The sequence below is a fragment of the Macrobrachium nipponense genome, chromosome 15 (genome assembly GCF_015104395.2).
Source record: "Macrobrachium nipponense isolate FS-2020 chromosome 15, ASM1510439v2, whole genome shotgun sequence".
Taxonomy (NCBI): Eukaryota; Metazoa; Arthropoda; class Malacostraca; order Decapoda; family Palaemonidae; genus Macrobrachium; species Macrobrachium nipponense.
Genome location: NC_087208.1, coordinates 45147586 through 45174133, shown reverse-complemented (window position 1 = coordinate 45174133; position 26548 = coordinate 45147586). Strand labels below are relative to the sequence as shown.

Sequence of the window (26548 nt, the reverse complement as noted above, 5' to 3'; positions counted from 1 at the left end):
GGGAATGTCCTAGGTTTAGCGGGATACAAGAAGAATACAAAGAATGGAAAGGTCAAGCGAAGATTGGCTATTGTTGTATGGAGAAGATACAAAATACCCGGCGATAGAAATGAGAATGAGCTTAAAAGGGAAAGCCCGAGAGCTAGTGGAAGCATTAGATAAAGATAAACTTACTGGTACAGAGGGTCCAAAGTTAATCCTAGAGAAACTAGATAAAGCCTATCTAAAAGACTCGGTAATGGAGAATTCGGTAGAATAAAAAGATACCTTCTAATAAGAAGAGAATCTAGTGAAAAATATGGCGGACTATTTAATTAGATACGAGAAGGCAGCATCTGAGTGTGAAAGAGCAATGGGGAAAGGCGCGCTTGAAGGCGAAGTCAAGGGGTATCACTGTAATAGAGCAAGCAAAATCTCACGGAAAAATCAAAAACAAATGGAAAAACAAATCATTATCGGCTTGTGGGCAAGAAAAGCTAGAGTACGGAACAGTGTCGCAAACAATGAAAAGACTATTTGAGGGATTAGGGACTAAAGAGGAACGGGAATGGTGGGTTCGTCAGAAGGCAATGCCAGTTCTGGGAGAGGGAGGGAAAAACCAAAGATATCGGGGAAGATGGAACCGAGGAAGGGGTGGTAGAAATCCTATAAACAAAGAAGGTAAGGTAACAGTATGTGCAATATGCAGCTCAGAATGGCATTGGGCTAGGGATTGTCCTCAGAATTTTCATAATAGGAAGAAAACTGAAACAAGACTAGAAGAAAATAAGGTAAAAACAGAAAATGGGACAGAAGAAGAAGAGGTTTATGTAGGAGAAGTTAATAAAATAGTGGGGGAAGCATCATGGGAGGTGGTTTTGATGCAATTTTGGACACAGGGTGTAAATCAACAGTTTGCGGGGAATTGTGACTAGCACGTATTTGTCATGGATTTTTGAGTCAGGAAAGAGTTGGGAGGAGAATGAGGGGACACTAGGACAGAGTCTAATAAAAGTGTTTAATTTTGGTGAGACATCTTATAAGTCCAGAGGAATAATAGAAATACCTGTGTACTAAAAAAACAGAAAGTTTTATTTGAAGACGGAGGAATTCTGCAAGGTGATATACCCTGGCTGATAGGTAAGCAAACCATGAGTAAAATGGGTATGACCCTAAATTTGAAAGAAAATTGTGTCATAGTAGAAGTATTAGGGGGAATGAAAGTAGAGTTAAGAGAAGACGAACAGGGTCATTTAAGAGTGCTATAAGGAGGAGGAAGGTAGAAGAATTAATTACTGGAGGGTTGGAAGGGAAAGAATCCGAGGAAATTAAGAACACAATGAAGAAATTACATTTACAGTTTGGTCATGGAAGTGGAGATAAAATATGGAAGCTAAACAGAGGAAGCACAATGGAGTAATGGGTTAATCGAAAAAGAAAAAGAGGAAATAAGAAAGTTACTAACGGAACTGGATTAAAAATTGTGAGTTTGTAAAAAATACAAAAGAAACCCCGCCAAACCTGGTAGTAGGCTTTTCTTGGAGTAAAACGTTCAATGAAGTCGTAGCGATGGAGAGATAGAAGAGAGAAAGTTCTTGGTAATAGTGGATATGGCAACGAGATATTGTCAGGCCTGTTGGATAAAAGATAAGAAACCAGAAACTATAATAAAGATACTTTTTGAGTGCTGTTTTGCTATATTTGGAGCACCCTCCAAAATATTGTCAGATAATGGGGGTAGAATTTCAAAATGAAAAAGTAAGGAGGATGGCAGAAAAATGGAATAATTTAAAGTATTAGCCACAGCATCAGAATCTCCGTGGAGTCAACGGATTATGTGAAAAGACCGTAGGCATGATCAAGGGAAGTGTAAGGAAGATGATGGAGGGAAGAGGAAGTAGATTGGTCCCTAGCTTTGAAATGGGTAGTGAGTGCTAGGAACTGTTTAATGAATAATGGAGGTTTCTCTCCCAACCAATTAGTATTTGGAAAAAACCCTTCACTGCCTAACCTAATAGGAGAAGAAAGTTCTAGTCCTGCAAGCAGAGAAAAAGGGATGGAAGAGGGTATGGTAAGGGACACACTGAATGCAATGCACAAAGGCCAGAGAGCATTTATAAAAATGAGTCCTGTAATAAAATAAGAATAGCGCTAAACAAAAACATCAGAGAACATAAATTTGAACGAAGCAGTGGTAGGCAGATGAGGTATTCTATAAGAGGGAAAATGAAAATGAATGGAGAGGACCTGCTCAGGTAGTGGGAGTATCGGGGAAAACAATAATAGTCAACATGGGGATTCTTTAAGAGAAGTAGCTAGGATACATGTGACAAGGATTCAACGACGATCACCAGATACAGAAGATATCGGCTAGAATAGATAAATCCCTTGGGGTGAAAGGTAGGTCAGATGGCCCAAATGAAGGGAAAGTAGATTGGCTGGAAGGAGAGGGAGATAATGGGTGAGAGAAGGAATGCAGACACAGAAGAGAACTATAGAAAGAGAGGTGATAGAGGAAACAGTGGAGATAACGGGCAAAGTGGGTCAAGAGAAAAAGCGAGTTAATGGAAGAGATACCAAAATTCAAAAAGGGAAATAGAGTTAGGGCTATAAACAATGATACAGGACAAGTAGAAGAATGGACTATTTTAGGTCTTGCAGGAAAAAGATCAAGCAAGCATGGGCTGATTCGTACAATATACGAGACTCACAGTCAGGTGACAAAGGGTGGGTTAACTTGAGGGATTATAGTCAGGTAGAAAAAATTGAAGATGAAGAGGAGGTGTTGCTGGGATTTGAAAATAGAAGCATAATGGAAGCTAAAGAAAAAGAACTTCTAAGTTGGAGAGATAACCAGGTATATGAGGAGGTAAATGATGTTGGACAAAAGCTATATCTACAAGATGGATAGTAAATAACTGAAAAGATAAAAGGGGGGGAAAGGATATGTAAAGCAAGATTGGTAGCTAGAGGGTTTGAAGAAGAAATGGCTGAGTGGGAAAAGGATGCTCCCACTGCAATGCTGAAATTTTAAAATTCTGTCTAACCATAATAAAGGTGAAAAATTGGAATTGTTATACATTGGATGTCAAAACTGCATATTTACAAGGTGACGAGATACAAAGAGAAGTGTACTTGAAGCCACCAAGGGAAGATGGTTGGAGGGGATTATGGAAGTTGAAGAAAAGTCTATGGGCTCAAGGATGCAGCAAAAGCATGGTATTGTAAAGTGGTGAAAGTAGTGAAGGAGCTTCAAGGTGAGAGAAGTAGACTAGAACCTAATATATTCTTTTGGAAAAAGAACAATAAATTTGGGAAGGCATTTTGTGTACACACGTAGAATGATTTTGCACTAAAGCAGGAGTTTCAGGGGAATGTATTAGAAATTATGTAGAGGGTAAAGAGTTGGAGGACGAAGGAAATTAAGAGGGGAATACTAGGTTAGGAAACAGTCGGAGGGGAGGGAGAAAGAGATAAGTGTGATTATATATTGTATAATTGTTTTATGGGGGGTATAGATAAGTGTGATTATATATTGTATAATTGTTATGGGTATTTTATGCATTGTTGTGAAATATGGTGGGTGTCCTATATATAGACAACATGTGGTAGATTCTAGAAGGTGTCTGTTGATGTATTTAAGTTGTGTGTGACGTCATAGGCTGTGACGTCATAGACAAGAGGCGGCGGCGTCGGCAGGATGTCCAAAACAATAACACGGGGCAGTAGAAAGCACGTGTTGGTGGTGTGTGGTTGGTAGGGGAGAGCTCTCTGTCTGGTAGGAGTTGTTTTTTGGGTCGTAAGTCTTGTGGTGCTGGTGTTTTAAGGTGATTTCTGGAGTGTACTGGAGTTGGAGAAAGCGTACAGGTGGGTAGATTATTCATTTTTATAGAGAAAGAAAGGAGTTAGGCTAGGCCAAAATTCAAAGAGCATACATAAGCGAGGCCCCCTTTGTGCATGTGAAACTGCCTTAGTGAGAAACGAAACAGTAGACAGACCGCTTCTTAATAACTCCCGCCTCCAAAACAGTGAGGAGACTTCACTCGATCCGTCTCTCACTGCTTTTGTACCATGCAAGTGAGTACGCAGTTAAGATCTTCAGGAGACAGAGAATCAGGGGTCTGGGTCTTATTAGCCAGAACTCCTAAAGACCAATCAAGGAAGTTGAAAACTTCCAGGACTCGGCACATTCCCCTTCAGTAGGTGGTCAAGTTCATTCATCCCCCACGTCAGTCTTGGCGGACAAGAGGGCGGAACGACGAGCAGAATCCACCAATGAAGAGAAGTCCGAGTCCGCAGACGAAGGTAGAGCGAGGCCTAAAGGTTCGCCCGATTCGTACCAGAATCCCAATCTGCCAGTCAGTTTAGACGGAGGGAAAGAAAAAACCGTTCTTCCCTTTCTCTTCCTTAGAAAAAAAAGGAGCCATTCCCTAAAACCTCTAAGCGCCTCCCTTCTTCATGGAAAACAGTAGGTTTTTCATCCTTACACAAGACGAAACCTTCGACGTCTTCGAAGTGGAGAATAACTAAAGAGGAGAAAGGGGGGGAAGCCACAGGAGAAAGGTTATATCTCCGAACTCTTGCAGGAGCAAATCTGTCAGCCTCTTATAGGAGGAAACAGAGGAATCTTTTGGTAATTCTTCTTCTGAGGGGTCCTGTTCTTCCTGAGCTGGAAAACGAAAACCCTCATGATCCTTAGAGGCGCGACTATTCTTAAAGGAGTCTCTAGAGGAAGTAAGACGTATACGTCTTGGAGACAAAGCTTCAGAAACGTGTCTACTTGCAACATCCTTCTTGTCTGGAGGAGTGCGTTTCCAGATTCTTGGAGCCTAACAGGAGTAAGGCGGCTGTCAGGAGCAGAGCGCCTGTTTGAAGAAGAACTTCTATCAGGCTCTTGGCGCCTATCCAAAGGAGAGCGGCTACCAGGCGAACAGCGCCTGCCATACAGAAGCGGCTACCAGGCTCTTGGCGCCTGAACCGAGGCGAGAGGATCTCTGGCGACGAGCGCCTACAAGGGGAGAAGCGCCTGCTAGGATCTCGGCGCCTGACTCGAGGAGAGTGAAAGTCAGGAGAAGAGCGCCTGCCAGGAGAAACGCATCTAACAAGCTCTTGAAGCCTGTCCAGCGAAGAGCGCCTGTCCGATTTAGGGCGCTTGTCAACAGGAGAGTGGAGGCGAGACGAGGAGCGGCTACGAGGCGAGTAGCGCCTACTAGGCTCTTGGCGCCTGTCAAGGGGAGCGATCCTGTCTCGAGAAGAGCGTCTGTAGGGTGAAGATCTCCTACGAGCAGTTTTGCTCCTTGTCCGAAGGAGAAACCTGTCTGTCAGGCGAATGGCGCTTGGACGCAGAATGGATCTTGTCCGAAGCAGAAAGTCTCCTGCGAGAATTCGAACGCACAGGTGAGCGCGCCGCTTCCGTCGAATAGCGAGAGTCAGGAGAGGGGAGCCTGGGATTTTCTTTACAGGAAGCGAGACGTCCTCTACGACGAGACGACACGCTAAGAGAAGCCAGCCAGAGCCGAAATCTGCGCCTGAAGGTTAGCCAACACCCTTGCAGGAGAATTCACAAACTCTTGAACAGGTGACGAGGCTCGATCTCTGCTCGGGGAACATACTCCTGAGATCTCTTACGTTTCTTCTCTTCCACCTCAGGTCTCTTCCGAACCCAAAAAACTTCAGGGCTGGATGGACGGGCGCAGGGAGCGTTCCAGGCTCTCTTCGAAGGGCGCGAGGCTTCCGAAGAGCTCCATCCTCGTTTAGGCGAAGGCGAAGGCGAAGACGAGAAGCATTGGCGCAATATTTCTCTCTTGGAGCGATCCAAGGTAGCCTGGGAACGATCAACAGGAGCTACCGAGGGACGCCTGACCGGTGGGGATGCTCCCTAACCTTCCTGCGGCTTTCGACTTTCCTCCTCCACTGGGACTGGGAGTCTGGAAGAGGTCTAGGCCTGGAAGCATTAGGGAGCCGATCAGACGCACCCTCCACTGCACTGGGTTCACTGCACAAATCACTATTGGAATCACTCTTACCTTCTAATTGTTTGATTTTCCTCTCCATACTGCAAATGGTGGCTTTCATGGAGGCCACTTCCAAAGGCGCATCTTCGGCTTCGGTGCAGGGAGCAGGAGCTGAAACTGACAAAGGAGCTACTTCTAAAATAGGATTATCTATATCCAACTCGCTAATACGAGATCTACTACTGCTCCAAGAAGAAGCTTTCCTAACTTTATCCTTTTCAAGCTTCCTCAAGTAGGAAGACAAAGACTTCCATTCATCCTCATTCAGCTTTTCACATTCATTACAAGGATTATTAAAGGTGCATTCATTCCCTCTACACTTCAAACATACTGTGTGAGGGTCTACCGCAGCTTTCGGTAGCCTCACCTTACACTCAGTCATACAACAAACTCTAAACATAGCAGTTTTCTTAGTATCAACATCAGACATCATGAATCCAAGAAAAATCCAAAGAAAAGTCAAATAACTGTCCACAAATCGCGAATGCCAGGCCAAAAGATCGGGTACTTCACCAAAAGTCCGTAGAAACAATCCAGGGCGAAAACGAGAAAAGAATCCAACTGTCAAGAGGTACCGACAACAGGTGTGGTCGACACCGACGACAGAAAAAATCTGGCAAGAAAGGTATGTTGGTTCTTACACCCGCTTCCCAGCGGCGGGTAAGGTAGATCACCTGACCTACCTGTCGAGTTAGCCGCGAGTTTTGAATTCTGTCGTGACGTCAGAGACGTAAGCTAAGTATATGTCTGACAGGAAAGTTCATGTACAAAAATACTGTTTTGAGATATCTACAAACCTTCTATATAGTACCTTCACAATACAATAAACATATTATGTTCTTTATAGAATGGTTTATAGACTGAAACCATATAATACAACTGTAGACTTGAAGTGACAGGAAGCAATATTATCTAAGGTAATCATCCTAATAATTCTACTTCCACAACATACATTAGTGCCAACTAAAGAAAATAGAATATGGTATTCAGGACTTACACTAAAGCGCTGGGACCTACAGGGTCATTCAGCGCTAAAGTAGAAATTGACAGTAACAAGTTTTGAAAGGTGTAACAGGAGGAAAACCTCACAGTTGCACTATGAAACAACTGTTTGAGAGGGTAAAAAGCCTGATGGAAGAAAGGAAATAAGAGCACAGGTACAGTAAAAGGAATGAGAGGGGTTGCAGCTAGAGGGCAAAGGAATGCTGGAAAGAACATAAGCAATGCCTACAGTGCACCATGGAGGTGCACTGACAGCACTACACCCCTACAGGGACCTGCAAAAAAAAATCATCATCCCACCAAGGACTACACTAAACAAGGAAGCCTCCGACTGAAAGTACTTACCTCTTCGCTCTTTTTGTTGTTCTTCAAATTTAGCCCAATGTTCAGCCTGTTCTTCATGTCCAACTCGCCTGGGTTGTCCGCCGAAGGTGGAAGAAGGAAGACTGTGCCCGTTAACCGGGCCAATAAATGAGTGGAGATACCGACCTTCTGTCCTGCGATGTACCCTAAAAACACCAAGTTTAGTAAGCTTTTATATGTGTATAATCATGGGTCATTCACTGCTGAAAGGGAAATTGAGAGTAAAAGGTTTGAAAGGTGTAACAGGAGAAGAATCTGGCAGCTGCACTATGAAACAATTGTTAGAGGATGGAAAGTAAGGCAGAAGAAAGATAATATGAATGAAAGTAAAGTAAAAGAAATGAACGGGGGTTGCAGCTATGGGCCTAAGGACACTGCAAAAAAAAACCTGACAGCACTTAATACCCTAAAGGGATAATCAGTCAAACAATTTTGAAATTTAGATATTGTGAGGATCAATATTTACATATCCTAAAAAGAAGATGATACTGGTCTTCATGCCACACTAAGCATCCTGTCGATCGCCTAAACACCCCTCACACAGAAATAGATGACCTTAACTGTTCCCATTTATTATCAAGTGTAAAATTGGAAAACTTCCTGCAGTACAAGCGCAGTTACAAAACCAATCAATATTTTCTTATTAGAAGAACATAATTTTTTATATATACCTTTAAAGGTACACTTCATGGAGCTTCAGCAACTTCAGTATGCTTATCAACACAAGAATGAATTAAAACATTTCTTATAGTAGTATTCATGTAGAAGAATTTAAAAAACCTTCTCAAAACTCAACTTCACTTAAAAAATGTAACCCTCTATGAAATTGCCTGCCAAAATAAAAAGAAAAAAAACTATCAATTGAATGTGTTATTACAACTTAATTCTTACTAGTCTAAACCACTAAATACATTCACCTAAAATTGCAGCTTATACTTGATCATCATGTATACTATCTTGTGACATAGTTTTGGCATCAGACATGCAAAACCTTCTTACACAATTAGATATCTTTCCTCAACAATAAAGTTACATATCTAACATAAGTAATAAAATCTTTTCTTGCATTAGGATTCTGAATGAAAAAATTAATAAAATACTCATGGTACTTAATAAACATGTCATATATTTCATAAAACAATTTTTGTATCAACAAACAACCTTACCCAATTTTATGTCTTTTCTTAAAAAAAAAAAAAAAATAAAAAAATAAAAATAAAAAATAAAAAAAAGTTGATATGTGCTACTGTATGACAAATATGAGAAAGCACCTCTTTTCTTATAAGGTCTGAATAAGAGAAAAAAAAAAAAAAAAAAAAAAAAAAAAAAAAAAAAAAAAAAAAAAAAAAAAAAAAAAAAAAAAACACAAAAAAAAAAAAAAAAAAAAAAAAAAAAAAAAAAAAAAAAAAAAAAAAAAAAAAAAAAGTACTTCGTGAATCTCAAATATTTTGTGAAAAATTTTTTATATCAAACATACAAATCCTTATTATGCAACTGGATGTCTTTCCTTAACAATCAAAAGTTTACCTGTACAGAGAGTCCCCGGGATTACATCGGACTCAGCTTATGTCACTCCTCAAATATATTCATAAAAAATGATTAAGATGCTTCTCTTTTTATCAAGTCTGAATAAAAACTGACAAAATAAAAGTGTTCCTACCCGGCATATATCTCATGTCGAGTTCCTCCTGCTTCTTCCTCACGACATCAAAGCTTGGCTCTTTGAGGACAGTCATGACAACCCGGATCCTCCCTTTGTGTTCTGGGTTGATCTCAATTACCTGAAAAGTAGATGAAAAATGCAAAAATACATTACGTTCTTATCACAATATAGTAAACTGTATTATTAGACTTTCAAATATGAACAGTGTTCCTCATCAGTGTTATGTTAAAATATGTATGTAAACACTGATGAGGAACACCATTCAGGTGTTCGAAAGACTTTGCTTTCGATGTGTACATAGTAATAAACACAGTTTATCAAATAATTATGGATTTTTATTACACAAAATTATGTTTTGCTACTGCATATTCCATTGTACAGGGATTCTGCTTTAGGATCTCCCAGTAACACAGTATTGATATGCATAATATTTCTAGTATCAGGCTCAATACTTAAATTTGCTAGGCATTTTATCTTGGCTACAACAAAAATGTGGAACAGTTTGCCTAGTGCAGCTGCGGAGTCTTCCGATCTCCAAGTGTTTAAGCGAGAAGCAAATTGATTCCTGCTTTCCGGTAACCTGTCCTGAGTTCGCGTTTATCAGTTTTAAATTATATTCCCTCATACTTATTTATCTATATTGCCTTTTCCTATAACATGGCTCTCACTGCAGGTTGAATTCCCTTTGTAGCCCTAAAAGCTTAGTTTTACTTACCTCTCCCAAACTACCATAGCAAGGTTGCCCCAGCATAAACACTTTGGTTCGCGGTGCAAAGTACTCCTCCACGCTGATGTGCTCTCTGTATCCTGGGTCGTGAACTGTGATATCTCTTACTACAGTCTGGTAGGCATAAGGCTGAATGATGTTTGACCAGGATTTCTCAAGAGTAATTCTTCCGTTTGGAGTTGGTACATACCTTCAGAGGGAAAAACCAAAGGTTCAGTCAGCAAAACTTTAGGAATGGAATGGAATAAAAAATTTAAAGCAAAGGCCAAACACTACAATTACGAGGTCATTCAGTATTAAAAGGCAAATTGAGAGAAATAAGGTTTTCAAGGTGTAATAGGAGGGAAACTTTACAGTTGCACGATGAAACAAATGTTAGGCAAGGTGGATAGTAAGATGGATGAAAGACCATATGAACAGAGGTATAGAAGAGGGAATGAAAAGAGGTTGCATCTAGGGGTCCTAGGGACACTGCAAGGAACCATAAGCATTACCTATACAGCACTGCTTGAGGTCTTGAGGTGCACTGATGGTGCTCCCCTAAGTTGATCATAACTAGGAAAAGGTATCATCAAACATGCAAGACACACAACAGGAAATAGCCCTTCATAAGGGCTTGAATGACAAAATTTGTTTGGACTTGGCTAAAATGTTCTATATATACATATATATATACGTACTGAATTTTTTAACATAAGTTTTTTTTTTTTTTTTTTTTTCAAAAGAACCCATCAATCACATTTATGGCTGTTAATGAATAACCTTTAAACTTGGCAATAAATTGTCCATAATGCATATAAATACTGATTTTGCAAAAAAAAATTTCTTTTCATACACACACTTTTCATACAAACCCAATAAGAACACACATTTTTGAATGCCCCTTGACTTGGAAATCTTTTGACTGACAAGCTGAAGAGGAATAGCATTCTCACAGCACTTGTGCAACCTGGATAATCAGGTCTAATCAGATATTTTTTTGTCACTTTCCTAATTTCAAAAGTGCTTGATGGTCAAATAAGCTAAGGAAGGTGATTGACAAGCAACTGATGGTCAAGTGAAAAGGCTCTGTAAAACTACTATATTACAGAAGACTGTTGAATTTGGGGACATCAGAGTCCAAGAATGTTTACAGGTACATGACAGATGGAGCTACGATGGAACAAACAGTATGCGCAACCTTGCGTGTTTACCCCAATTTGAAACCAGAAACTTCAAAGAAATAATCACTTACATATTGAAGAAAAAAAAAAAACCATATTCAGGAACTTTTGACTAAGAGTCTGAAACTGTCACTTAGAATATTGAAACTTCTTGACACTGAATTTTGCAACTTCTTGACACTCATAATTTTGCAAATTGTTGGCAGAGAATTTTGCTTGAGAGTGAATTTTGCAACTTGTTGAAACTTGGAATTTTGCAATTTGTTGACACTTGGAATTTTGCAATTTTTGGGCACTTGGAATTGTATGAATATTAGCCACATAAAACAGGTAAAAGTGTTGAATAATGTTTTGTTTACTTTAGCATGAGTAAAGGGGTATATTTTAAGGGTTCTTAGCTGAGAGAGAGAGAGATTGACTTTCCTCTCTCTTCTGCTCATACTCTGGATTTAGTATGAGCTGAAGGGCGTTTTTAAGGGTTCCTAGGCCAAGCAAGGTTATTTTGAGAGAGCAAGAGACTCCATACCTCCTCCCAGTCATTGCTGTTGCGTACACCAGAATTTCAGTGTTCCCAACATTGATTCCCCATCGGTCGTGATAGTGGGTCGCAATGCTATTCCTCGAGAGGCTGGTTTCCTCTTTCTTGTATCCTTCCAGCACCTCTACGCGCAGTTCCCCATTCACCCGATAATACTTCTCCGAGGATGACGCTAAAGCTGTGACCTGGAAACGTGATACATATTTCAATACTCAGATTGAGAGAGACAAAACCAGTGTGACTCTAAATCACTGAACCTTGACAACTTAAAGAAAAATAGATCTATGTAATAAATGATATGGAGACTTCACTTTCCAACTATAGATTACCATAAAGTAGTTTTAAAAGACCACAAAATTATGATTCTTGCAAAATAGCCCATTACCTTTTACACTATATCATATTTTTGCCCTTTTAACATTTAAGCTATCACACCACAATAATAAAATGTTATTGTCATGATACAATAAAGTTTGTTCATACTTACCTGGCAGATATATATATAGCTGTATTCTCCGACGTCCGACAGAATTTCAAAACTCCCGGCACACGCAGTGGGCGGCCAGGTGGTTAGTACCCATTCCCGCCACTGGGAGGCGGATATCAGGAACCATTCCCATTTTCTATTCAGATTTTTCATACCACTGTCCCCTGAGGGGAGGTGGGTGGGTACTTAATTATATATATCTGCCAGGTAAGTATGAACAAACTTTATTGTATCATGACAATAACATTTTGTTCATGAAACTTACCTGTCAGATATATATAGCTGAATCCCACCATTGGAGGTGGGAAGGGACAGAATAGAAGGATTTTAGGAAACAAATTACATGCAGATGATTGACATCTTGGTTCCTTACCTGTTAGCATAGCTGACTTCGTGATTACTGTCACCCAAGTCTGCTTCTGCTTTACTAGAGTCTCCCAGCAAGGTAGTGACCTAATATAGCTGGTGAAGTTCTAGATGATGAGCCTGTCAAGCGGGAGCGTGACCACAATGTGACTAGACCATATTGACCATACTGTGAGGGAAACAAAGCTAAAAACCACCACCTGACCTAACCTATCGAAGTTAGTCCCATAACTTCTAGGCTAAAGAAAGGGAAAGCGCCTCAAGCGACCAACCCTTCAACCATAAACCAACACCAAAAATTAAAAGCACACCTATCCCTTTTCTATAGGATAGGATTCGTGCTGCTTCCTGCCCCCAATAACATTTCTGCTGATATGTATGGTCCAAGCGACTCGCAGTTCTCATATGCCGTCTTCACATCCCGCAGGTAATGTGAAGCGAACACAGAGTTGCTTCGCCAAAAAGTAGCACTAATGATATCGCTGAGTGCCATATTCTTTTGAAATGCCATTGAGGTTGCGACAGCTCTCACCTCATGGGCTTTTATTTTCAAAAGTTTCAGATCACCATCCGGGCAGGACGCATGGGCCTCCCTGATGGTGCTTCGTAAAAAGAATGCCAGTGCATTCTTCGACATAGGAAAGTCGGGTCTCTTAACAGAGCACCATAGATTTTCAGAAGGACCCCAACAGTCTTTAGTCTTTTGCAAATAAAATTTGAGAGCCCTGACAGGGCACAGGACTCTCTCTGGCTCTTGTCCGATGAACACTGCTAACCCCTTGATTTCAAAGGTTTTTGGCCAGGGGTTAGATGGGTTTTCATTTTTAGCTAAGAAATTAGGATTCAGGGAGCACACTGCACTGTGTCCTCTGAAACCCACATATTTACTCATTGCTTGAATTTCACTAACCCTTTTTGCCGTGGCAAGAGCATTTAGGAAAATCGCCTTTCTTGTAGTGTCTTTCAACGAGGCAGCATGCAGAGGTTCAAAGGGAGCCGACATCAAGAATCTTAGAACTACGTCAAGGTTCCATGATGGGACCTTCTGTTGCGGTACTTTAGTTGTTTCAAACGATCTCAAAAGATCGTGAAGGTCTTTATCATTTGTCAGGTCTAACCCTCTGTGACGGAAGACATCTGACAGCATACTCTTATATCCTTTTATTGTGGGCACTGCAAGTCTGTCCACATTTCCCAAATGCAGGAGAAACTCAGCGATTTGGTTCACAGAGGTCGTGGAGGAGGAAACACCTTTCTTCCTCCACCAACTCCTGAAGACAGCCCACTTCGATTGATAAACCGCTCGAGAGGAAGCTCTTCTCGCATTGGCAATAGCCTCTGCCACTGGTCTTGAAAAACCTCTCGCTCTAGCCAACTTCTTGATAGTCTGAACGCAGTCAGACTCAGAGCGGAGAGGTTTCCGTGGTACCTCTCGAAGTGGGGCTGTTTGAGAAGATCTACTCTCTCTGGCAAGGTTCTTGGGAAGTCTACCAGAAGAGACATGACCTCCGTGAACCAATCGCTTGAGGGCCAAAAGGGGCGATCAGAGTCATTCTCGCTCCTGGCGACGCCGCAAACTTCCTTATTACCTCTCCTAAGAGTTTGAACGGGGGAAAGGCGTAAACGTCCATCCCCGTCCAGTCCCATAGGATGGCATCTATAGCTATTGCTTCCGGGTCGAGAACTGGAGAGCAATAAATCGGAAGCCTCTTCGTTTTCGAGGTTGCGAAGAGGTCGACTAGCGGTCGTCCCCACAACTTCCATAGTTCTTGGCAAACCTCTAGATGGAGGGTTCATTCTGTGGGAAAGGCATCTGTGTTTTGACGGCTTAAAAGATCCGCTCGGACATTTTGTATTCCTGAAATGAACCTTGTTAGGATCACTATGCTTCGAGCTTTCGCCCATAGAAGGATGTCTCTCGCTACCATGAACAGTGATCGAGAGTGTGTCCCCCCCCACCAATCGTTCTTCGAAGAATTGAAGAGCCAACCGAATGGCCTCCAACTCTTTTAAGTTTATGTGCCAGGACCTCTGTTCCCCTCTCCAGAGGCCTGACACTTCCTCATTGCCTAGTGTTTGCTCCCCAGCCCACCATTTGGATGGCGTCTGAGAACAACACTAGGTCGGGGCTCAAAAGGTTGAGGGACAGTCCTTCCGAAAGTTTGATTGGATCTTGCCACCACTTCAGTTGATCCTTGACCGCTTGTGAGATCACCAAAGTCGAGTCTAGATTCTGTTTGTCCTTCCAGTTTTCTGCCAGAAAAAACTGGAGTGGCCTGAGGTGCAACCTCCCTAGGGAAACAAACTTCTCCAGCGAAGAAATGGTTCCCAGCAGACTCATCCATTCCTTCGCCGAGCATGTTTCTTTCCCTAAGAAGGCTGACACTTTTTCTAAGCATTTCTGCTGACGTTCCTTTGATGGAAAAGCTTGAAAAGCCGCTGAATCCATCTGAATCCCCAGATACACGATGGACTGCGTGGGGATCAGATGGGACTTCTCGTAATTGACTATTAGGCCCAGGGCCTTCGTCAGCTGCAATGTCGTCTGAAGGTCCTCCAGGCACCTTGACTCCGAAGACGACCTGATTAGCCAGTCGTCCAGGTAGAGCGAGACTCTTATCTTCGATAGGTGAAGCCATTTTGCTACATTCCGCATGAGGAAAGTAAAAACCATCGGTGCCGTACTCAGACCAAAGCAAAGAGCCCTGAACTGGAAGACCTGCCCTTTTAAGACGAACCTCAGGAATTTCCTTGATTGAGGATGAATCGGGACGTGGAAATAAGAATCTTGGAGGTCCAATGACACCATCCAATCCCCTGGTCTCAAGGCCCCTAACACAGACTGAGATGTTTCCATCCTGAATTTTTCCTTCCTCACAAAAAGGTTCAGTCTGCTGACGTCTAGGACAAGTCTCCATCCCCCAGACTGCTTCGGAACCAGGAATAACCTGTTGTAGAAGCCTGGGGAATCCAACATCAGGACTTCTTCTACGGCTTTCTTTTCCAACATTTGGTCTAGAAGGTCGAGCAAAACCTGTTGCTTCTCTGACTGGTATGCGGGCGACAGGTCTATCGGCTTCGTGCTCAAAGGAGGCGCAGAGAGGAAAGGGATCTTGTATCATCTCTCGATCACATCTAGGGACCAGGTGTCTGACCCTATCATCCTCCATGCCTGAGCAAACAAGGTGAGTCTCGCACCTTCAGGTGCCTGAAGGGCAGAAATGTCAATTTTCTCCTCTCTTAATTGAAGAGGTCTTGCCTCTAAAGGACCCCCTTCCTCTCGAAAAACCTCTAGAGGAAGGTGCTCCACGAAAGGGCTTAAATTTCTTCTTGGGGGCTTGAGCGGTCGAAGTAGAAGCCTGGGGAGTAGGGCGTCTGGAAGACTGAGTCAAGAGGTCCCTCGTTGCTTTCTCCTGCAAATTAACCGACAGATCCTTAATCATGGACTGCGGAAATAGATGTGTAGAGAAGGGGGCGAACAATAATTCTGCCTTCTGCGTGGGAGAAACCGCTTTCGCCGCAAAACTGCAATAGAGAGCTCTCTTTTTTTAGTAGTCCTGGCCTTCGATGAGGCTAATTGTGAAGGGGGAGAGCAAGGAACGGGCGCTTGAAAATTATCTGGGAACAAGTTCTTAAGTAGATTCGTTAACGTCTTATAGTCTGAAGCTGCTGACGCTGTTGGCTCGTCATCATCCGTAGGGCACAAATCACTAGAAGAATCTCTCTCTCAATTATCAGTGTCCTTCAAAGATCGCGATGAAAATAATCCTTGAGGTCCTGTTCGCAAGAGGGTGCCTCTAGATGAAGAAGAGTTCAAAGTAACCAATCGTTGTTTCCTTGTTATCTTCGACACTTTAATATCCTGTGAAATATCTTGACGCTTCAGACTCAAACATTCTTCCAAGGCGTCCTGGCGAGCGTCCCGATGTGTAAGACGCCGCGCGTCTTGAGAAGCGTCCTGCCGAGCGTCCTGATGTATAAGATGCCGCGCGTTCTGAGAAGCGTCCTGCCGAGCGTCCTGAGAAGCGTCAGCTCGAGCGTCCTGGCGAGATGTATAAAACGCCGCGCGTCCTGAGAAGCGTCTGCTCGAGCGTCCTGGCAAGCGCTTCGCTGCTTAAGACACCGAGCGTCATAAGAAGCGCCTTCCCGGACGTCCTGAAGAGAACTTCGATGCACAGAACATTGAACACTACCTGACGCTCCTTTAAAAGCGTCTTGATTATCATCATGCAAAGCGGAACGCACAACTGAACCGTGAACTTCCGTCATGGATCCTTGAGCGTTCTCGGCCTTTTGACAAAGACGCCGGCCGCCTGTGCGGCAACTCACGTCTCTGTCAAATTAGTCTCTCCTAGACGCCCTTTCATGAGGAACATATTCACGTTCTCGAATGAGTCGGCTACTAGGAGGAGACTCAAAGGCCGAAAAACGAGGAGAAGGAGCCGGGGACTGCCTAGTCCTCTTAACAGGCAGCCACCGATCCTTCCTCCGATGACTAGGTTCTGCCTCTTTCTTCTCAAAATAGGAAGCTAACTGCTTTTGCATTTCTAAAAGCATTTCCCTTGATGGAGAAAATTCTCGATCAGGAGAAGGACTCATCCTGTGAGAGGAAGATGGGCGAGGGGATGCCCTTTCCTTCAACTCAGGAACAAACTTAGAGCGACTTGGACGCTCGAACGAGTCCTCCCCTGATGAAGTCTTGTTCCTTTTCTGCGGTGGAAAAGCTTCAAAATATTCAGGTGAAGAATCCAGAATACTCAAGTTAGCACAAGAAGTTTCAAAATCCTAGGCGGAGGTCTGTAAACAGTTGTTTACCGACCGGCGACAGAGAAAAATCTGAATAGAAAATGGGAATGGTTCCTGATATCCGCCTCCCAGCGGCGGGAATGGGTACTAACCACCTGGCCGCCCACTGCGTGTGCCGGGAGTTTTGAAATTCTGTCGGACGTCGGAGAATACAGCTATATATATATCTGACAGGTAAGTTTCATGAACAAAATAACTTTTTATGAAAAAGACAATGAAAATGCAACACAACTCCTAAGACCATCACTCACCTTGGCTTCGACTAGATGAGGCCATGATACAAAGAGGGTTTTACCAAGCAATTGATTAGCAAGGTCTTTTAAATCCGGTTTGGTGTCCTGTTCAGTGATGTCCAAAATGAAATTCTCACCACGGCTGTTCTGCTGGAACACTTTCACTGCTTCTTTTCCTATGTGGAACTGGAAAAAATAACACAAAATGAGTTTAAAGGTCACACACTCATAGTTTTTTGGTGTTTATAGAAATTTGACTATCAATAGATATTCAGAAGTGAATTTGGGATACTGTTCATAGACCCTAATGCCTGGTACTAAATCTAGGTCTACATGTTGCAGACATCTTTTGTATTGGTGCTTCATCAATGTATAAACACCAGCCTACTTAAGAACATTTACCTTACAAACATTCAGATACAAACAAATGGGATCGCATATTAAAACTGTGTCCAGAGTGCTCCCCTTAAATAGGTATGAAGAGTACATAACCAACTTTCAAAAAAATTCAACATAAAAACTGCCGTCTGGAACGTAACTCGTTTGCAAGTAGGTCGGTGTCTGTATTCTGGTTTTTATTCTTCTTACCTCACTCCTTAGTTGAGGTTACTGAATGTACATATATTTTGTTTTTATAAACCATTCCCAAGCTTAACTAGGAAAGGCTAACAAAAACAAATCTTCTGACTTTAAGCCACATGGAAGACTACTAATCTGTAAAAAATATCCAAACCATGCTGATATTTCTAGTGGGGTTTGCCAAGATATTCTATAGCTTTTGAGCAAAAATCATTCATCCTATGATGAGACAAATCATCACTACCTTTGTTCTAGGATGTGACTGAGGTGACAACTAAAAATGATATTGTAATGATACAATTAAGTTTGTTCATACTTACCTGGCAGATATATATATAGCTGTATTTTTCCGAATCCGACAGAAATTCAAACACTTACGACACACGCAGTGGGAGTCAGGTGGTTAGTACCCATTCCCGCCGCTGGGAGGCGGGTATCAGGAATCATTCCCATTTTCTATTCATAATTTTTTATTTCCACTGTCTCCTGAGGGGAGGTGGGTGGGTACTTGATTTATATATATCTGCCAGGTAAGTATGAACAAACTTAATTGTATCATTACAATATCATTTTGTTCATGAAACTTACTGTCAGATATATATATAGCTGAATCCCACCTTTGGTGGTGGGAGTAGACAGAATAGAAGATTTTAGGAAACATATATATGCAGATAATTGATATCTTGATTCCTTACCTGTTAGCATAGCTGACTTCGAGGTTACTGCCGCGTAAGTCTGCTTGTGCTACTAGAGTTGCCAGCGAGGTAGAGACCTATATAGCTGTGCACTCCAGATGATCTGTCAACAGGGCGAGACCACGACGTGACTAGACCATAGACCATACAAATGAGGGCACGAAGTAAAACCAAACCACCTGGCGTAGCCTACCCAAAAGTTATCCCACATAGACTAAGCTAATGGAAGGGAGATCCGCCGCAGGCGGTCAACCCCACAACCATAACACAAGTTAAAAACTCCCCTAAACCATTAAAGGATAGGATGAGCGCTACCTCCTGCCCCCAAAACAGTGTCTGCAGCGACGTATGGTCCTAGCGAGTAACAATTTTCGTATGTTGCTTTCACCTCCCGCAGGTAGTGTGAAGCGAACACCGAATTGCTTCGCCAATAAGTGGCGCTCAAATGTCTTTGATTGCCATATTCTTGTGAAAAGCTACCGAAGTAGCAATAGCCCTCAACTCGTGGGCTTTCACTTTCAGAAGCTTCCATGTCACTTTCACCACACTTTTCATGGGCTTCCTTAACCGTACTTCTTAAGAAGAACGCCAGTGCATTCTTCGACATCGGAAGATCTGGTTTTTTCACAGAGCACCACAAGTTCTCCGAAGAACCTCTGCATGCTCTAGTTCTCTGCAAATAAAACTTGAGAGCCCTGACAGGACACAGGACTCTCTCAGCTTCAGGTCCCACTAGCTCCGACAACCCCTTGATCTCGAACGTTCTCGGCCAAGGGTTGGAAGGGTTCTTCGTTCTTTGCCAAGAACGTAGGACTTAAGGAACAAACTGCACTATGATCCTTGAACCCAATATGCTTGCTTATGACTTGAATTTCGCTAACCCTCTTCGCCGTCGCCAGAGCGGTTAGGAAAATAGTCTTCTTAGTAAGATTCCTAAGCGAGGCTAAATGGAGCGGTTCAAATTGACTCGACATGAGGAACTTCAGTACCACGTCTAAGTTCCACGATGGTACCTTAGGTTGGAGAACTTTCACAGTCTCAAATGATCTAATGAGATCATGAATGTCTTTATTATTCGCTAAGTCGAGTCCTCTATGTCTGAAGACCACAGAAAGCACGCTTCTGTAGCCTTTAATCGTGGGAACGGCTAGTTTCGCTTCTTTCCTAAGATGAAGAAGGAAATCTGCTATCTGGCTCACAGAGGTTGAGGTGGAGGAAATCCCTTGCCCTTCCTTCTGCACCAACTTCTAAAGACAGCCCACTTTGATTGGTAAACTGCGGCTGAGGAGGGCCTCCTTGCGTTGGCAATCGCCGTTGCCACAGGTCTTGAAAAACCCCTCGCTCTGGCCAACTTCTTGATAGTCTGAACGCAGTCAGACTCAGAGCGGGGAGGTTTTTGTGGTACTCTCGAAGTGGGGCTGTCTGAGTAGATCTTTCCTTAGGGGCAGAGTCCTCGGAAAGTCTATTAGAAGGACTCACCTCCGTGAACCAGTCGGGGACCGCTGGCCAGAAGGGGCGATGAGGGTCATTCTCGCTCCTTCTGATGCAGCGAACTTCCCTATTACTTCCCCGAGTATTTTGAATGGGGGAAAAAGCGTAAACGTCTAGTCCCGACCAATTCCACAGTAGGCGTCTACTGCCACTGCTCCCGGGTCCAGACTGGGGAGCAATACAGCGGAAGTCTCTTCGTTCGTGAAGTTGCGAAAACGTCCACATTGAGGACGTCCCCACAGCTTCCATAGCGCCTGGCATACTTCCTGAATGAAGGGTCCATTCCGTCGGCAGAAGCTGTCCTTGCCGACTGAGAAGGTCCGCTCGCACGTTTTCCGCGCCTGACACAAACCTTGTCAGAATCGTGACGTTTTGCGCCTTCGCCCACATCAGGATATTCCTCGCGATGACGAACAGAGAATGAGAGTGAGTTCCCCCCTGTTTCCTGAGGTATGCCAAGGCTGTGTGGTGTTGTCCGAGTTTATCTGAACCACTTTGCTGAGACTTCCTCCTCGAAGAACCTCAGAGCGAGGTAAACCGCTGAGAGTTCTTTTTAGATTGATGTGCCAGGACACCTGTTCCCCTCTCCAGGTGCCTGACACTTCTCTCCCTCCCAGTGTTGCTCCCCAACCGGTGGAGGACGCGTCGGAGAACAACACTAGGTCGGGGTTCCGAAGCTTGAGCGAAAGACCTTCCGCAAGCTTCTTTGGATCCAACCACCATTTGAGGTGCTTTTTCACTTCTTCCGTCAAAAGCAAGACCTCTTCTAGATCCTGTTTGCGTGACCAATTGCTTGAGAGGAAGAACTGAAGTGGTCGGAGGTGCAACCTTCCCAGAGAAACAAACTTCTCCAGTGAGGAAATGGTCCCCCAGCAGACTCATCCATTCCCTCACCGAGCATGTTTCCTTCCCCAGAAAGGCCGACACTTTGTCCAGGCATTGAAGTTGTCGCCCCTGGGGGACGGAAAAGCCCGAAAAAGCCACTGAGTCCATCTGAATCCCCAGATAGACTAAGGATTGAGAAAGGAGTCAGATGCGACTTCTCGAGATTCACCAGAAAGTCCCAGGGACTTCGCTAACGACAGAGTCGTGTGCAGGTCCTTCAGACACCTGTCTGGCGATGAGGCTCGAATAAGCCAGTCGTTCTAGGTAGAGAGAGTCTTATATCCGCAAGATGGAGCCACCTCGCAACGTTCTTCATAAGAACGGTGAACACCATCGGCGCCGTGCTGAGACCGAAGCAGAGTGCCCTGAATTGGAAAATCTTCCCTTTCAGGACAAACCGCAGGTATTTCCTTGAACGGGGATGGATGGGGACGTGAAAGTATGCGTCCTGAAGGTCTAACGAGACCATCCAATCCCCCGGTCTTAAAGCTGCAAGCACGGATTGAGGTGTCTCCATCTTGAACTTCTGCTTGGTAACGAAGCGATTCAGACTGCTGACATCCAGAACGGGGGCGCCCACCCCCCTGACTGCTTCGGCACTAGGAACAGACGGTTGTAGAACCCCGGAGAACTCCGGTCGAAGACTTGTTCCACTGCCTGCTTCTCTATCATTTGATCTAATAGATCGTGAAGCACTGTCTGTTTTTCTCCCTGATACGACGGAGACAAATCCTTTGGTGTCGAAGACAGCGGGGGTAACGACAGGAAAGGAATTCTGTACCCCTTCTTGACGATGTCCAGAGACCAAGCGTCGGCACCTCTCTCTTCCCAAACTTCCGCGAAATGTAGAAGTCTGGCTCCTACCGGGTGTCGAAGGACTTCCCTCTCACTTCTTGCTCTTGGAAGGAGCGGGAGGGGCTGCTTCGAGAGCCTCTTCCTAGAGGGGCTGGGCTTCGAGGAAGAAGCGGGTCGAAAGGGCTTCGACTTCTTCAAAGCAGAGGACCCAGAAGCCAAAGAAGTAGCAGGCTTCCTAGAAGACTGAGCCAGAAGGTCTTGAGTTGCTTTCTCCTGGAGACTGGCTGCTATGTCCTTTACCATAGACTGGGGGAAGAGATGTTCTGAGAAAGGCGCGAAAAGAAGATCCGCTTTTTGCGCTGGTGAGACCGACTTTGCAGTGAAATTGCAAAAAAGTGCTCTTTTCTTAAGCAGTCCCGTGCTGAAATGGGCAGCCAATTCCTCAGAACCATCCCTGACGGCCTTGTCCATGCAAGACAATACACTGGACAGCTCCCCCAGAGTGATGGAATCAGAACTCCTGGACCTGGCATCCAAAACCCCCACAGGCACCAAGTCAAGAAAATTAAAGACCTCTAGTGTCCTGAAGAGGCCTTTAAGGTGAAGTCTAACTCGCTATGTGTCCACGAGACCTTCGAGGAAGACAAAAACGATCTTCTGGTGGCGTCTACAATGCTACCAAGTCTCCTTGAGCTGAGGCTGGAAGCTTAACTCCGACGTTTTCTCCCCGTCTCATACCACATACCAGCTTTGCCACCAAGTCTTGAAGGTGGTAAAGCGAAAGAAGTCTTGCCTGAAGCTTTCCTCTTTTCCATCCAATCATGGACCTTTCTAAAAGCTTGCTTCGTAGAAAGCGACTTCTTCATCCTCACAAAGCCCGAGATCTTAGCAGCTTTGGAAGACGAAAACTGAGAGGGAGGAGTACGTGGAGCTTCAGGTTGGAAGGTGTCTGCAAAGACTGACTGAAGTAAACGAGTCAAAACCTTGTAGTCCGTCGAAACGGAGCCAAGTGCTGTTCTTCGTTTCCACTTTCGACGAAAGCGTCACGAACTTCCTCTTCAGACACTGGAGAAGTCGGAGGAAGTAAAAGGGGGTAAAAAGGGGGGAGGTCCTGAGCTTTCTCAAAAGAGAAAGAACGGCGAACAGGAAGAGTTCCCCCACCCGCCTCCGCTTGTGCTTGCGGAAGTGGAAAACTGACGTCCGTATATGCGCCCGCGTTTTGCGTCCGAATGCCAATCTACTGGCGCCGACAGAAGCGCGCTCAAACTCCACAGGTGTACACCTGGCGTCCACTTGTGCGCGCTGAGTGTACAGGTGCGCGCCGAGCGTCCACTGATGCTCGCGCGAGCGTCCACTGATGCGCGCCGAGCGTCCACTTGGTGCGCGCCGAGCGTCCACTGGTTGCGCCCGCCGAGCGTCCACTAACACTCGCTGAGCGTCCACTGGCGCTCGCGAAACTTTGCACCGAGTCACGTTCGGCGTCCACTAAAGCGCGTTTGACTTTCGCAGAAGCGCGTTCTGCATCTAAGGAAACTCGCCTTCTTTATCCACCCAAGTTTCGTATCAGCGGAAACAACCGCTTCACGAGAGCGAGAAACGAATTTCTCGCCTCCTCTAGAAAGTTGCTGGGGAGCAGGACTAACTCTAGAGGGAGACTCAAACGGAGAGAGAGACGAGCGAGGAGAGGGAGAGGGAGAACGCCTCGACCTCTTCACAGGAAGTTGTCATCCTTACGGCGACGTGGAGCAGTCTTTCTCGAAGGAAAAACATCTCGAAGTTGCTGCTGAAGAGACTGAAGAATCTTGCTTGTAGGTGAAGCCTCCTTTTCTGGGGAGGGGCTGATCCTGTGAGCAGGAGAGCGGCGAGGGGACGCCTTCTTGCTACTCCAGGAACCGCCGCTTCACGCACCTTAGAGCGACTGCGGCGCTCGAAAGAAACATCTAGGGAAGACTCCGCCTCCGACGAATCCTTACGCTTCTTCTGGCGGAGGAAAAGCAGCAAACGCACTATTCAGGCGACGAGCAAAGTTCCGGAGAACAACTTGGACGTGAAGCGTCCCGAACGCGAGCCGTCCTTTTCAGCGGACGTGATGCGGTATGAGAGCTCCACCCCTTGCGCGGGAGGAAGCTTCAGAAGAAGAAAAGCACTCCTTGAGAAGACGTGCACGCGCAGGGCGCTCCTTGGCAGTCTGGGTATGTTCGTCAAAGCAAGCCGAGAAAGGCACGCCAGATCGTGGGGGGTTCCTCGTAACCCTCCTTCGACTTTCGACATGCTCTCTCCCCGTAATCTGGGAGTCAAGCAGAGGTCTAGGTCTAGAGGCGAAATGAGGCCGATCTGACGCACCCTCACTACACAAGGGGCACTTTCACTGCACTTTTCTTCACTTTTGCTCTCCAGAGCTAACACTTTTGATTCTAAGTTACGAATCGATTCAAGAATTAGCGATAACGTATTACCTTCTACCGACACTGTCTCAGGGGCCGGAGGCAACACTACAGGGGTAGGAGCATAATCTACAGAAGGAGGGTTAGCAGGAGAATAATTTAAATCTTGCCTACCTGAAACACTCCTGGAGGAAGACCTCCTTAACCTATCTCGTTCAAGTTTCTTAAGATAGGTTTCATACGCCTTCCATTCCGACTCTGTTAGTCTTTCACACTCCTTACAACAAAGACTTTCAAACGTACATTCATTCCCCCTGCACACTTTACAAACAGAATGTGGGTCTACTGAAGCTTTCAGTAGCCTACCTCTACATTCAGCCATCGAACAAAATCTAGCGCTAGTAGAACTAGACCCTGACATCTTGATCAAAACAAAGAAAATTCAATAACCAAAATCAATTCAAACCAAAGTCAACGTGTGCCAAGCCACCGATCAATTCAGATACCAAAGAAAAACCAAAAAGGGATACTCAAGTAGCTAGTAAGTTTCCAAAATCTGGACGGAGGTGCTGCAAACAGGTGTTTCCAGCACCGGCGACAGAAAAATTATGAATAGAAAATGGGAATGATTCCTGATACCCGCCTCCCAGCGGCGGGAATGGGTACTAACCACCTGACTCCCACTGCGTGTGTCGTAAGTGTTTAAATTTCTGTCGGATTCGGAAAAATACAGCTATATATATATCTGACAGGTAAGTTTCATGAACAAAACTATACATTAAAATATTGATACAGACACACTAACAAATAACAAAATATTAATACATGTCATGTATAAGAGAAAGGCATAATTACCTTATGGGGTATGTGTTTCAGTGTGGGAAAGCCAACAAAATATAGGTCTTGCTTGACTTTCGTGCACAACCCCTTCAAGATTTTGTCTGGCAATATTTCCCACTTATCTCGATAAACTAGCTCCAACGCTGCATGATTCACTCCAACGGAAGGAAAATTTTTTGGCGCCTGCAATTGAACAGGGAAAACAATCAGCAAATTATAATGTTATAAGAGCAATCACAAACACATGATGAAAAGTACAAATTCACTGTAAAAACAACTTCAGTGGGGCATTCAGTAGCTTAAAAATATATAACTAATACAATTACTATTAGTATTCAGAAGATGAGCTTATTCATAGAACAAACAGTAGGAAATAGGTTATAAGAAAATAAAATTAAATGAACAAATAAACTAGATAAAAATGTACATAAATTATTACAATACAAGGAGAACTGTTTTAGGATAGCATTTCATTAAAGTACTTTTAGCAGAAAATGAAATTTTTTTTATAAAATTATTTGGATACTTACCTACTGTTAAGTTAGCTGATATCTAGATGTCATTTCTACACACCTAATGCTGGGAAGAGATAGGCTAAAGGCCACCACTAACGGTCAGTTATAACATGAACCCAAAAACTTTCAGTTCTGCCTGCATAACTGAACATTAGTGGGTTTAGTTTTGCCTGCACGGCAGCATAACTGTATACAGGTAATGACCGACTTACGACCTATGCAACTTACGTCTGGTCGACTTTACGACTATTATTTTCACCCTTTTCGGCAGAACGTGCATACGAACGTACGATACTTTTTCCTGCGGCATCCGTGCATCTCTCGGGTTCCCGAGACTCACTCAGTGTTGCCTGTAGCTCCGTACTGAACGCATCTCTCGCTCTGCTGTGTTCATTTTTCAATAACTTTGTGTTAATTTTGATCATTTTTGAAATGTCTGCCAAGAGGAAACTGTGTTTATCTACTCCTCAACATGCCAAGAAGGAAAGGAAGGCCATTGACTTGGACACAAAAATGACAGTGATTAAGCAGTTCGAAGAAGGGAAGAAAGTGAATGTGATCGCACGTGATATGAAGTTATCTCATTCTACTGTGTCCACGATTCTTAAGGATAAGGAAAGGATTCGTGATGCTGTGAAAGGTTCTGCACCCATGCGATCGACAGTGATTACGAAACAACGCACTGGCCCCATCCATGAAATGGAAAAATTATTGCATGTTTTGGATGGAAAGATCAAATCCAAAAAAGGACACCGTTAAGCCTTTTTACTGTGCAGATGAAGGCTAGAAGTCTGTTTCAGACTTTGAAGGAACGTGCTGGAGTAGAGTATAAGCAAGAAGTTTTGGCAAGCGTTGGCTGGTTCAAGAGGTTCAAAAACGATTCCAGCTGCATAGTGTTCGAGTGACTGGAGAAGCAGCGAGTGCAGATGAGGAAGGAGCTAGCAAGTTTGTCGACAGTCTCGATGAAATGATTACGGATGAGGAATATCTTCCAGAACAAATATTTAATGTTGATGAAACAGG

General features: G+C 43.9%; 1 protein-coding gene across 3 annotated transcripts in view; it reads right to left on the bottom strand.

Annotated features, from left to right (window-relative positions):
* The window catches only part of LOC135194883 (5'-3' exoribonuclease 1-like), a 90208-nt gene that overhangs the window by 23971 nt on the left and 39689 nt on the right, over positions 1-26548 (bottom strand). For all 3 annotated transcript variants that reach the window (XM_064221078.1, XM_064221079.1, XM_064221080.1), the window contains exons 8-13: positions 25026-25193; positions 17360-17527; positions 11438-11634; positions 9737-9938; positions 9019-9139; positions 7341-7504 (exon numbers count right to left, since the gene is read on the bottom strand). In XM_064221078.1, coding sequence (XP_064077148.1) covers positions 7341-7504; positions 9019-9139; positions 9737-9938; positions 11438-11634; positions 17360-17527; positions 25026-25193 — 1020 coding nt within the window. The remainder of the gene's footprint in view (positions 1-7340; positions 7505-9018; positions 9140-9736; positions 9939-11437; positions 11635-17359; positions 17528-25025; positions 25194-26548) is intronic.